General features: G+C 36.3%; 1 protein-coding gene across 1 annotated transcript in view; it reads right to left on the reverse strand.

Moving 5' to 3' along the window:
• LOC114064379 (CUB and sushi domain-containing protein 1) overlaps positions 1-14527 on the reverse strand; it is a gene marked incomplete at both ends in the record, with an annotated part of 349288 nt that overhangs the window by 31680 nt on the left and 303081 nt on the right. Inside the window, 2 exons of the mRNA XM_027897375.1 lie at positions 1747-1935; positions 12518-12664. Of these exons, the coding sequence (XP_027753176.1) occupies positions 1747-1935; positions 12518-12664 (336 nt within the window). The remainder of the gene's footprint in view (positions 1-1746; positions 1936-12517; positions 12665-14527) is intronic.

Genomic DNA, 14527 nt, shown 5'->3' on the forward strand with positions numbered 1-14527 from the left:
GCAGATGGGTCTTGACTTATTTCCTTTTCCCATTGTCTAGAGCTACCTGAGATTCTTAGGCCTCCAAGACATCCTGCAAGTCTAGTACGTATAACGTAGGAGCTTGTGCCTTTCTGGACTGGTAGATAAAGGACAGGTAAATCCCCTCAGGGCACCTCAAATGACACTAGACTTCTGTTTTTAGGTAAATGAATCAAAACTTTATCTCACATACAGATGTTTAAATGTCATCTTAATCTTGAACAGAATTGCATCCTCCACTTTTCTGATCTCAAGCTGTAGGCCTATTCATCATTCCATGTTCTTTAGTGCTAAGTGTCTGAACTTTCAGTTTCAATGCCAGTGTCGGAAATGGCACCTAAAATGAATTTACATTAAGTCCAAAAGCAGCACAACTAAATGTTCCTCATGTCCAGATCGCACATAAATTCTCTCACGATTTGACCCTCAGGAAGGTCAAACAGAATCATATGCCATATCACATCCTATATGGCATATATTTGGCATTATGCCATGTCACATGATGAATATGAGATTAGAAGATGTCCTGGATTCTTGAAGCACGTATACACAGGTCCTTCTTGTGGCACACTGACAGTCTGAGCTTCTCCCTGGACTGGTAGGGGTATAGCCACATGGCTCATCTCAGCATGAAAATACTGATCCAGATGAAATATTTAGCTACCAAATCACTTTATATAAAAGATGGGAACTCTATTCCTTCAAGTTCTTCAACTGTAGCCAAATTTCTGCAGCTTTTAATTATTCTTGCAAATAACACACACTCAACAGAAGAGTAAGCATCATGCCAATCTCAGATGGTTGGGTTTTTTTTTTAATGCACCAAATAGAACTTCTATTTTATACTCTTTTTAGAAATAGCTCAATCATCATTGATGGAACCTCAAGCAAAATCCTTTTCTTGAAGAAGACATGAAAAACTGCTGTTAATGTCTTACAAAGTTAAGAGTAATTAAATGCAGGTTTTAATCAAAGATGTTCTTAACTATGAATGCTACTACCATTTTATCCTGTAAGTAAAGCAGACTAAAAGCAGACACAAATGAAAATATATTAGAAGAAGCCATGTATGACACAGATAGAATTTTCAGTCTTCTTACTCTCCCCCATGTCCCTGACCTTATCATACAATCATAGAATAGCTTGGAAGTGTCCTTAAAAACCATCTAGTTCCAAACTCCTTGCCATAGGCAGGGACACCTTCCACTAAACCAGGTTGCTCAGAGGCCCATCTAACTTGGCCTTGAACACTTCCAGAGATGGGACATAAACATTTGCTTAGCTCCAGGATACTAAAAAAAACAAAAACAAAACCAAAAAACAAAACAAAACCTCAACTAAAATAGAGTTACCAAATATCTCTTTAGAGCACTCTCATTATAAAGTGATTTTCTAAAATATTAAATAATTAACTAATTCCTTGTAACTACTGAATTTTTATAAAATGTTCTGTGGTATAACAATATCATGAGCTATGGGCTGTTCATAGATACATATTTTACTAGAAAAAAAAGTACTGAAAACATATTTTTCATTAGGTCTGTGTTTGACTGCATGAATAGTTCTTAATGCTTCAGCACTGCACACATTCACTACACAAGTCAATATGCATTTGGATGAACTCCTGATACCAGAGTGTCTCTCAGCATACAGCTGCATTGACAATGTTGGATCTTTGTTTTGTGAAATATTCTTTGCAGTGAAATTAGAGAAGCATTCTCTTACCTTGGCAGATTGGCACAGGAGAATCCCACTGATACATGCCGTTCTGGTGACGCCTACACGTGGCATTATTGTGACCAATCATTCTGTACCCAGGTTTGCAGTAATAGCGAACTTTACTTCCAGCAGGACCACCTGTTTTATTTACAATTCCACCATTCTTCAAGGTAGGGTTTAAGCTGCAATAAGGAGCTAAACACCAAAAAAGGGACATTATTAAAATACATAAAATGCACTTAATGTGTGAAAGTCACATTATTTATGACATGGAAAACCTTTGAATACTGCTAAAACTAGTAATAAAACCTTTGGAATCTTCAGTGAAGATTCAATTTACTTATGCAAAAGCATGGTGAAGTTCAAAAACATAATTTATAATCACAAACCAGTTTACGTTATTGAATGAGCAAAATACAATCAAGAAACACAGATTGTTCAGCGAGTTCGCTCAAACTTCGAAAACAATCTACTTCACATTTGATAACTTTATAGGTGCAAAAATTTTATTTGAGCTTCACAATATAAAAAATACCAAACAGCTTTATTAAAAAAATCCAGTGTCCTTAGACATCTAAATCAAAATTTAAAGATTTTCTCAAATATGTTAAAAAATTGTGTGAGAAATAACAACATACCGATTCATCAGATGCATTTTTTCACATTAAAAGGTAGGGGTTTTTTGGTACATTTCTTCAAAGATATTATTTGGCAATTATATTAATTTTTTTACCAAAATAATGTAACTTAACTGAGTGTAAATTCTTAAATGTTGAATTTATACTATATCTTAGGTAAGATAGAATGCACTTGTTTAAATTTTGAAATGAAAGTAAACTTTGTTAAATTTTAATCACTACTCTACTAATGCTTTTTAAAGACATTTTCATTACCAGTATGGTCCTCAAGGACTTGTGATATATAAATGCAAATTATTAGACATGTACTAAGGAAATAAAAAGGTACAATTTTTAAGTGTCAAAAAGTGAGTAACAAAAAACTTTTTTTTTTAAACAAGGTTGCAATATCTGTACATAAGGATTGAGTATGGTTATCCAAACTGGACCCAGATCAAGCAAAAGTACAGTATAGTTTGACACGTGGAGTTCAACACAAATCTGTTTGTTGCATGCAAATATTTATTGCTGGATAAAAACAATATAAAATAATTACCTTGAGTCCATATTGGCATACAAGTCACTGCATATTTGCAGCAGACATGTACCACATCAAGCTTACAGAGATTAATATATTTTCAGGAGAAGCACAGCAGGACCATGGCTTGCTCAAAATAAGTCTCATGGAACTTCCACCACTGAAATAAACCTGTGAACATTCCTCATGGGAAAGACAGTGTTGAACTCCACTGATAACTAAACATCAATACACTGAGATTCAGGGCACTGAGACTGCAACTATTGTTACATTACTAACTTCCTTCATCATACTGGAATGTATCTTAGGTATACTGTGATGTTAATTTGATTTTCTGTAGAAAATTATTCAGTAGAAGTTGGGGTTTTATTTCACAAGTGCATAATTACAGATCTTGCTTTTAATATCTAGATCTCTGGCGGGGTTTTGGTTTTTTGTTTATTATTATTATAATTATTTTTAATGTATATTTTGTCACCCTAAAGTGCATCTATGGTATCAATTACTACCTAAAGAAGGATGTTTCTATTCACTGACAGAGATTATATTCCTAACTGAAATATTTCCTTTAAATGTCTGGATTTAGATGCGCTGTATCAAAGTCAATATTTTTAAGAAATGCCACCCAACACAAGCAGGAAAACTAAATCCTATATTAAAGATGCTGAAAATGCTGTCATCTGTTGAAATTTCATTATATACTTCTCAATTAAGCAGCATTATTTCTACTCTAAATATTATTTCTATACATTCTTTCTCTTGGGGATTATTTAAAATAAAAACACTAAATCATAAAGGGAAAAATTAAAACTAGAATTAAAATTAGTAAATAGGATGGTCCTGTAAAACAATTTTCTGGATTCATGTTCTATATCCCCTATAAGCACAGTGACATTCACTTGCATGCCTAACTAAATTACATTAATTATAAAATTACTCTTTAAATTTAATAGGGGATTTGACATTTAAAGAAACACAGTAAACACAGCTCTAGTTTTTCTTACAAACTGTTGAAGAAAAAACTTATACTGATATTGCAAAACAAGCAGGTTGCGACCACTAAAGTCAGCTCCAGTAAGCCCTTATGCACTATTTAATTGTAGATATGCTAGGAGTTCTTAAGAATAGCAAGTGAGTCATAAACACAACATTCCATTCAGACAAAAGTCCAACTTTATTTCCTCAGTGCTACAATTCTAGACAGAAAATATTTGCTTGTAACCCAGTAATACAGAATAACAATTCTAACCATACTCTTTTTCTGTATAGTATCTTTAATTTCTTCTTTCTTTTTCCCCCAAAATCATTCGATATAGACTTTTATTAAACTGCTAACATTTTAGTTATATTAACAGTAAATTCTTAGCTAGACATAAAAGCATAGGGATTTTTACCCTTATCAAGATCTTTTGCATAACAGATTGTAGTTGAGTTCTGATTGGCTTTTTTAGCTTTGGTAATTTCAACAATATATATGAACTTCCAGAGAGATCATCTTTAAATTGGCATGGACTACAGGATACTCAGGCTTCCAAATGACACAGAATGATGTCAAAATACTGAAATTTTCCTTGGGAGGCACAGGGGAAATCTATCAGTCAGAATTGTTGCTTATGTTGTAACAATTAACGACACCCTGAGACTGAAGACATAGTTTAACCTCTCCAGTGAACTAAGTGGTGTTCAGAAAAAGATCAAGCAAAACCACTTTTGAACTAAGAAGAAATTGATATAAGAAAACAAGAGAAACACAAAACAGTAATATCATTCAGAATTTACTTTAACATCATTTTGGCCATACTTAATTCCTAAAGGTTATTATTGCATATCACCTACATAAAATTATATCCTCCTTTCCCACATGTCTTGGTGACTCCTGAATGTCTGCTGCTTTCAACTGTCTCTTCAACCTACCATTACTAATGCTTACTTTTCCTGACAATTGAAGGTGAGTGAGTGGCAGCAGCTGCATGGGGATGGAAGAAATAGGGAAGAAGAGATCTGGGAACCAAGCCATCTTGATAATGCTTTGTGGTCATCTGACTTTGTGAAAGTTAAAGGTAGAGATTCAAGTCTGAATATAAAACTCGGAGATGTGTTTGACAGGGAAGGGAGGCTATAACTGGAGAAAAGAGAGAAAGAATATTTGACACAAAGGTGCTGGTTTTAAAAGCCCAGAAAAAGAACAGCCATGATAGATTATGCAATGAGATGAGAAATAGGGAGGGATTAGAGGCTAAGAGAAGGACTTGGTTAGCTATTAGAAGTGGAACCAAAAAGATGGATGTATCAGAGACTGAGATTGTGTTCAGAATAAAATGTGATGCAAGCAAATATATATATGATTCAGTGAAAGAAACTGGAAAGAAATATTTATAAAACTGGAACCGGCTATTGGGGACAGAGAAAGAGATCAGAGACAGAAGCAAGGAAGGCTGAGGGTAACAAATTAGGGGAGGCATCATAAAGAGAAAGCAAGGGAAATTACAATAGGAAGCTAGAAGGGAAAGACTGATGGAAGCTTAGATAAAGAACAACCCTATGCTGTCTGCTAGAGAACCACTAAAAGTATACTATGATTTGTAGGGAGTGGAAGGAAAAGGGTGGAGATCAAACATAAAGGTTGGGGAGCACAGCTAGACTGGCTTGGTAGAGGTATTAGGATGAGAATGAGTGTAAGGTTCGGAATAATCAAGTTAGGGTGAATGGGACTACAAGAAGCGAGGTGAATTCCTATAAGTACAATGAATAGTAAAACAGAGAGCAGTACAAAAAAGACCCAACATATCAGAAAGGGATTGTGCTCACAGAGGACCTTCACAATTTCATGGCTGTTAATAGTATGCCTGAAACACATAATAATATGCATTTTGTGATATAAATCATATATATTTTGATAACCTCTGTTTAAAACAGTTATTTAACATAGATTAGATCCACCTCCAACTCTTATAAAAATGTTTACTAATGACATTTTAAAGTAGTGGCAGTAGACTGGTAGTATGCCAGAAACTAGCAACAAGATTACAGGCAAGTAGTGCCTGTAGTCCACATCCACGTAAAAGCCCCCGTAAAACTTACATTTTTTTCTGCTGAAAAGGCAGCATAATATTTATAGAAAAGGCTGATACTCAAAAAAATCTATTATGTCTAAGCTATAGATAGTATTAAAAGAAGAAACATATTTGAAGCAAATAACCTAAAATTTTGAAGATGGACTGATTCTACAACTGAAAAATACACTTGTTGATGCAGTGAAGGAACATTGATAAGACTCTATACAATGCATTCTCAATCTATAGTTTAGTAATTTTTAATCTGTTCTTTAAACTGACTTCCTTTAGAGCCTGGGATGAAACACACAACCTCTTCTAGGTCAAGAACTGACATATTAACAGAAGAATCACACATAAGATAATAAATAAATGCCTGAAGACCTGAAGTACAAGCAAATGCTTCAAGAATGTCACTGTTAGCTGAGTGAAAATTCTGAGCTTAAGCAGAAATCCATACAGTGAGCTCACAAAATATTGCAGCCTTGTGTCAAGGACCACTGGGATAAAATGCTGGTTTTCCCCCAGGCAGTTGCTAAGAGGGGAATGTGCCCTGGAATGTCATGAGGCTTGGCTGAAACAGGTGTAATGACAGAAGAGTGCTCTCATCTAGGAATGGCAATGTTTTACCACAAAATGTGATAAACTTCTATGACCATTCCAGAGACTGAAGCAGCTTTACAGTTTACAGTTTTAGATTTAATTTACTTTTCCAAATGACGTAGCATCCCCATTCCTTTAAGGCCTCTTAGACAGTAGTGTATTTTGCAAGGCAACATATATTTTCAGCTCACTTATAATCAAAACATCCATTTGTAACTGGCAACTGAATACCAGTAGCGTAATAATTGCCTAGCTAAATCACATATAACTAGTCAATGCATGTGTGGACAGCAACACAGATAAACACTGATTTTGCATTTGCAGGACCACACTCTTCCTTTAACAAAGCACATCCTCTTAATAGTTGGAATATTTAAATATCTGTGCTGAGGGGTTTTTTTTGCCATTTGAGACACTCTGTCTAAGGCAAGTTCAGTTAAGAAACTCCCAATTAAAAATTAAAATTCTTTTAAACAGGATGTCCAAAACTCACAGGAGATTTTGTAGGTTTCAGTCTCTATGGTGAATAATATGACATTTTCTCTAAGAATTTATTTTAGCAAAGGGCCTAATTTCCCAGAAGTATCTTTGACCAATAGCAAAAAACTAATATGAAGGAGATATATTTTTAAGTATTCACAGAAATAATCCTGTGTTTGGAATTATGAATATACAAAATATGTTCCTTCAAATCCCTAATGCCTTTGTTTAGCTTACATGCTTACATTTTATGCTGACAGATAAAAAATCACAGCTTAATATACTGCTTCCTTCTAACTTTCTCTTTTGGATACTTAGTTGTTTTCATCATCATCATATTACTGGGAATCTTAAGTCTTTATGCTACTATAGTTTAAATATTCAATGTGCTTGAGCGTTAATATAATTTTCACTTTAGATGCTCTATAGATAAGAAATTGGGCACTGGCTTAAGTAATTAGGTAAAGTCACACAAGAAAACTAAATATACCTCTTCTGATTACCAACCCATTTACTTAATTATTGGACCATCCATTTCCCTTTATAATGCACAGGATCAAAATGGAGAACAATACTCAACCAAGCAAGAAGAAAGATTGGGCTGTCATAAAAACATATAAGGTTAAAAGAACATACTAAAGGTATGTTGGCTTGACCCTGATGCCAGGTGGACACCAAAGCTGCTCAACTGCTCCCCTTCTCAGTTGGACAGGGGAGAAATAAATATACTGGAACGCTTCTGGCTTGACATAAGGACAGGAAGAGATCACTCTCAGTTACCCTCATGGGCAAAACAGACTCAGCTTGGGGAAATTAATTTATTAACAATCAAATCGAAGTAGAATAATGCAACAAAAAACTATATCTTAAAAGGCCTCCCCCCTGCCCACACCGTCCCCCTGTTTTTCCTCAGGTGTTCTGGTTTGTCTAGGATAGAGTTAATTTTCTGCATAGTCACTAATATGAGTCTGATGCCCTTCTGAAGCCTTGTCGTCCTTCAAGGCTGTGTTTTAGATTTGTGCTGAAAACTGTGTTGCTAATACAGGGATGTTATTGCTGAGCAGCGCTTACAAAGTCAAGGCCTTTTCTGCTCCTCACTCCATCACTCCAGGAAGCTACAGGTGCACAAGGAGTTGGGAGGGGACATATCTGGGACAGCTGACCCCAACTGACCAAAGGGATAGTCCGTAACAAAGGGTGTAATGCTCAATAGTAAAAGCTGTGGGAAGAAGAAGGAAGGAGGGATGTTTGGTGTTATGGTGTTTGTCTACCCAAGTCCTCACTAAGTGTGATGGAGCCCTGCATTCCTGGAGATGGCTGAATATCTGCCAATGGGAAGTACTGAATGAATTCCTTGTTTTGATTTAATTGCATGTGCAGCTTTTATTTTACCTATTAAACTTTATACGTTTATGTTATCCAATAAGTTTTCTCATTTTTACTCTTCTGATTCTCTACCCCATCCTGCTGTGGGGGGAGTGAGAGAGCAGCTGGGTGGGGCTTAGTGGCCTGGTGGAGTTAAGGAGCAATATAGGGCTCAAATGGATGTTGAAGTCAGTTCATCACACATTGTTCCTGCCACTCCTTTCTCCTTTGGGGGAGTACTCTTCACACTCTTTCCCTACTCCAGCACGGTGTCCCTCCCATAGGAGGCAGTCCTTTATGAACCTCTCCAATGTGAGTCTTTCTCACAGGCTGCAGATTCCGAGTTCCTTCCATGGGGCACAGTCCTTCAGGAATAGACTGCTCAGTGTGGGTCCCCCATAGAGGCACAAGTTCTGCCAGCAAATCTGCTCCATTGTGGGCTCTTCTCTCCATGTGTGCACAGGTCCCGACAGGAGTATTCTGCTCCATGGGTTTCCCGTGGGGTCACAGTCTCCTTCAGGCATCCACCTGCTCTAGCATGGGGTTCTCCAGGGGTTGCAAGTAGATATATGCTCCACCATGGAAGTCCATGGGTTGCAGGGGGAGAGCCTGCCCTCACCATGGTCTGTACCATGGTTGTCACCACAGCCTGCAAGGGAATCTCTGCTCTTGCACCTAGACCACCTCCTTCTTCTTTACTGGCCTTGGTGTCTGCAGAGTCGTCACTCACATATTCTCACTCCTTTCTTCTGGCTCCTGCCGAAGTTGTTTTTTTTCTCTCAAGTACATGATTGCAGAGGCACTACCACCATGGCTAATGGGCTTGGCTGTGGTCAGCAGCCATTCTGTCTTGGAACTGGCTGGACTTGGCCCCTTTAAACATGGGGAAAACTTCTGACAGCTTCTCACAGAAGCCACAGTTGTAGCCCCCCTGCTACAAAAATCTAGCCACTCAAACCCAATGTATAAGGTAAAAGAGAGACCTATGGTGGAGTTTGTAATACATATACCTTCAGTTCTATTGGCAGGAAATTACAAAGCAGTTAAGCAATGTCAACTTGCAAAGTAGCAAGTGAAGTACCCATCTGGTTCCCAAGTCCTTGTACCTCCAGTGTGTATGCCTGGTACTGAAGTGCACTTTCATTCTTTCTACCACTATCTAAAAAAGAAACCTTTTCTTTTCTATGCTTTTATCCTAGCTTGCCTGGGTAGGAATATGCTGCAGTTCTATAAATCACTGAGGGAGAAAAAACCAAGAAGTGTGTCCTTCAGGTGTCTTTCAAAGCAGTTTCAAACTTTCATCTCTTATAGAGTGGGTTTCCTAGCCTGGGCTCAGCCAGTTCCACTTTCTGCACTCACAGATCTTCCCTATTTGTAATAAACTGCACAGTTTGGGTAGAACCCAGCAGCACCAGGAAGTCAAGTTCAAGCACTACAAAAGTATTTAAAAAAAAAAAGATATTTCAGCTCACAAGAGCTTATATTTTTTTTGCCTCCATTTTAGTGATTTTACCATACTATATCCCTTTCAAACTAAAAAAATTGATAACTTCCCTAGAGCTGCAAGAAAATTTAACTAATGCTTCCCTTCCTGGCTTCATTATGCCATACAGATACTCCATAGATTAAGAAAGAGATCATTTAATATCTAGGTGTTAGTGCAGTTAGGAAATGTCTTATTTAGATTAAAATCATGTTAGTGCCTCTATAATATGTCAAAGCCCTTAGAAGAACACCCCTCCTGTGTAATGCTATGGCTTTTTTCTACTGAGATTTAGTGAAAAGCCTTAAACCACAAGATAGAAAACTTATCATTAATATTAGACAAATAGCTTACCCAACTAAGGTTGTACGCTAAAGAAAATATTAAGCATTTTTCTGAAAGCTTCTACACTTCTGAACAGTGAATAAAATTTGTATCTACAAATGAAATCTAGTTGTGACAAAGCTACAATTTACAAAATCTTGTGCACTGGCATAGCTGGAAAAGAAGAGAAGGGTTATGGAAGGGCAGTAATTCATTTCAATAGGTTCTTCATTATGAGGAAGCCTGCTGGTTCAGTCACAGCTGCCACAGTATCAATAGCCTTTTTGGGATCTTGTATTTTTCCTACTTTCATGGTGTTGCTCTCCCTCATTAAGATTCAAATCCAATTGTTTATGCTGCCGCTCACTGTTACTCTTCTTTCATGCTGATTATTTCCATTGAATCTCATGTAAAGTGTACAGAAGTTTAGAGAAAAATGCAGGCACTGACTGCTAGTGAAGTGGAAAAAGCTAAACTGTTGTTTGTTCCTAAAACATAGCCATAAGGATTGCATATCTGTCTCCAGCCTCCCAATTTTATTTTTAGTTGCAGCTAGTGCCATAATAATTGATGAATTGAGCCTAGCAATTAGACAGACCACTGCTTCACTACTGAAAAACACGTTTTGTGTACAGGTAAAGGTATAAAATAATTTCCCCAAATTCCTCAAAAATAAGTCTCCGTAATAATTTGATACTTACAAAACAAATCCTTTACATGATATCTATTCTTGTGACCCTGATATTGCTTCTTGACTTTGAATTAACAACTGAAAGCCCACTCCCTTCATTGCCACACATTTGAGGGCTATAGTTTTCTTTGTTTGCTCTTGCCCACTCTCAATCCACCTATTAAGTCCTGTAATTTCTTTTTCACTATGAAAAACTAAGTGAATCTCCAGTATGCTTGAAAAGAACTTTCCTTTCCATCCCTCAGTTTCAGTTTGTCTGTAGTAATATTTCAAAGGCTTCTTGCAAGATGGAGATAATGCTTTTGCTGACTGCTTTTTTTTTTTTCACTCCTCGCAGTTCTGCTTATGGTTCTTAAATCCCCCAAACAATGATTATTATGCTCTGAGCTGAGCTCTAATCTTCTGTTTCAGCAACAAGAGAAACTTTCCAGAAGTTAGACAGGCAGTGCATGGATGGTACACAAAAGGAGTTAGCTTTAGCATGACTAAATGGGAGATGCCTGGTGCTTGATGAAATGTTCTGCTAAAATATTCCTAATATTCCTTTCTCCATGTAATTTATATTGACAATTATTAAGAACCAAAATTAACACACACAACCTTTACATTGCTAATCAAGTTCAAACACACAAAAAAAGCAAATTGTAATGACAGCAATTATCACCTGTCTCTCTCTCACACACTATTTACATCATGTAAATGATCCCTCAACAAAGTCTTTTAGTATCAACGTAAATGTATGTGTGGAAAGATCTTAAACAGGATGGATAAGGGTCATTATGTATAATCCAGTACTGCAATATGTTTTCTCAAAATTTTTTTATTAATAAGGGAAATAATTTTGACACTATTTAGATGGACTATTTGCATATTTTCATGTCACCACAATGCCAGATTCGCATGCAGCCTGTTGAAGAGGTGCGGGATTTCCCCCTCCACCCCAGTTTTCCATTTATTTGTGCATTAAGAAAAACATAGTAATGAGAGTTATGAACTGCAACTCTAGGAAATGGTAAACCTAAGAGGTATCCTTACTACTACATTTCAAAGGCCTCACCAGGTCCAATAAAACAAGAAAGCAGGTACATAAAGAAGTATTAATTGAAGAAGCATTAATCTGGAGATCTTTGGCACACTGGAAGAAAAAGGGAGAGACCAAGTTCTGTGCCTACCTTAAACTTACAGTAGAATGTTTAATAATAATGGCCAGTCTTCGCGAACGAAGAACCAGGGAAGGTCTTTACACCTTCCAGCCTGTGCATTGGATTTTTTAGGTGAGACACAGTGTGCGCTGAACTGAGCCCACCCTTTAATCCTGAGGTTCATCTGCCGGGGCCAAGCACGCTTGGACGGTGGCAGCGAGGTCCTCAGGACGTAGATGGATTGCCTTACGGGCTAACGAGCTCCATCTGCCCGGGGAGGGGCCCCGACCGGGAATCGAACCCAGGTCTCTGCAGTGACAGTGCAGTGTGTTTTCCCCTAGACCACCGAGGGCTCCCAGTAGAATATTTTAACATCCTTAAAATGTACATTATAAAAAATTATCTTCATGGTTTTAAGTGCGGCTCAACAATAGTACATATAACCACAAAGTATAATTTAATGGACACTTTTAATAGTTACCTGAGTAACGGATCTTGAATCCTTTCTTGCTGGTTGCATGATCCGTTGACCAGCGGAGATAGAGCTGATTCATTTTGCTTGTGAAGTTCAGTTGCCCAGTATGATTCCCACTTAAAGCAACCAGTAAAGGGCTTTGCCCAGAAGAACCTTCAGAGATGAAGAAAGAAATTACTGAAGTTTTAAAGTGCAATGAGTTTAAGTGAATGTAAACACAATATGATACGAAATAAGCTGACATTTTCAGAGAAATATTTACCAGATGTCTATTAAAACTGTCCATTTTCACTAGATGGTACAATAAAAGATGTTGGTACAAACAAATAGAAATAAAAACCAATATATTTTTGTGATTTTGCCAGAAACTGTGAAAAAATAGCACATTTTCTAAAAAAAAAATTCATTTCTATTTGACACAATTACATTGAATGAGGTTGTGTTTCTATTCCTTGTCCTTTTATAACTATTATTAATTTAATTTCTTATCTAACTAGTGAGCAGTACCAAATATATACATTCTTTGACATCATTCATCTTGTATAGTTTAAATACTACCATATTACATAGTAACACAGAGTTAAAAATGCTCCTTCATGTGTAAGATCATCACAGTGCAAAAGTGCTCAGCTCTGTTAATTGGTGTATTTATTATAATTTCATTTTAGTGTGAAAAGATATACAGTTATGGTAAATACAGGATGTTGAAAAAATGTGTCCTGTCACTAGACTGCTATCTTCACCACAAAAAAACCACAGAAGCACAAAAAAAAATTTAGAGCTAATTATACAATAGAACAACATATACTCAAGAGAAAAAAATAAAAATCAATCCAATTTCTAAACAAAAGCTTTATGAAACACGAAATGGTATCTTTTTCCTCCATATGAAGGTTTTGTTTTCTCCAGCAGAACTGCTTCCCTTCATATGCACACTATGCTTTTTGTTCCATGTTTTTTCAAGTTTAGGAGAGCCACATTCAACCAACATTATCTTGGTCACAGTTGCTACTACAAATAAAGAGCTGCTTCATTCATTTTTTTTTTTGCTGAGTTTGAACAGCTGCAACCTAATCAGTGAATGAAAATACAAAAATAAAACTGAATCAAAAGACACCTAAAAACTGAATGCAATTGTTGTCAGTCTTCTCCTCCTCCGATCCAATTAAAAAAAAAAAAAGTAAAAGTAAAAAAAAATGTTTTCTGATTGCGACATTTCAGGTACAAAAGGGAGGTTATAGAAACCACAATAAATATTAAGACCACCTCCCAGTTCTTAAGAACTGCACTTCATTCAACATAACAACAATATTACAGCTAAATAAGTATTACTAAACATCTTCTTAATAATAAATGCAGATACAAAATAAGAAAAATTAAGCATAGTTTTAGGCATAGGTTGCCCAGCATGCCCTCATCAAAATTCTTGGTGACTTCTTTGTTCATAGTTAGTGTAGGGAGTTAGTGTTTAACAATTACAGTGTAGGATAAACAATAAAGAATGCTAAAGTCAATTCTTACTTTTGCTTGAAAAAATGATTCAAAACACGACATTTCACTCAGTTACTTTGTGCTTTCCTCTTAGTTTTTGTAAAATCTGTTTATAATACACTTGTTACAGTTGGGAATATATATGTTCTTAATAAATCCTCAAATAAAGGGACTAAAAGAGTACAGTTACCAATAAAGACCCACTACAAATAACAAGGTGAGAATCCTTATTATTGATTATGAAATTAGTTTGCAGCACCATATGCCACACCATATTTTTTAGTCGTTGGGAGATCAGAGGATTAATTCAGTGTATTTTAGATTTGTTTCTCTTGGAGTAGAGTTTCAATTTCTTTATCTTACCTAGCAGGCAACTGTTCAGATGGTCTTTAGGAAGGTCAGCAGCATGACTTAGGTGTTCTTGAGTCTTACAGTTTTTTAATTATTGTTTTAGAATTTGTCTCTATAAGGAACTAAAACCCCAGCTTCTGCTGCAGTGATGTGTCATGTGATGCTTTCCTGAAT

Source organism: Empidonax traillii, unplaced genomic scaffold, assembly GCF_003031625.1.
Source record: "Empidonax traillii isolate 1590-97213 ecotype Southwest subspecies unplaced genomic scaffold, ASM303162v1 scaffold539:size425684, whole genome shotgun sequence".
In the NCBI taxonomy this organism is placed as follows: Eukaryota; Metazoa; Chordata; class Aves; order Passeriformes; family Tyrannidae; genus Empidonax; species Empidonax traillii.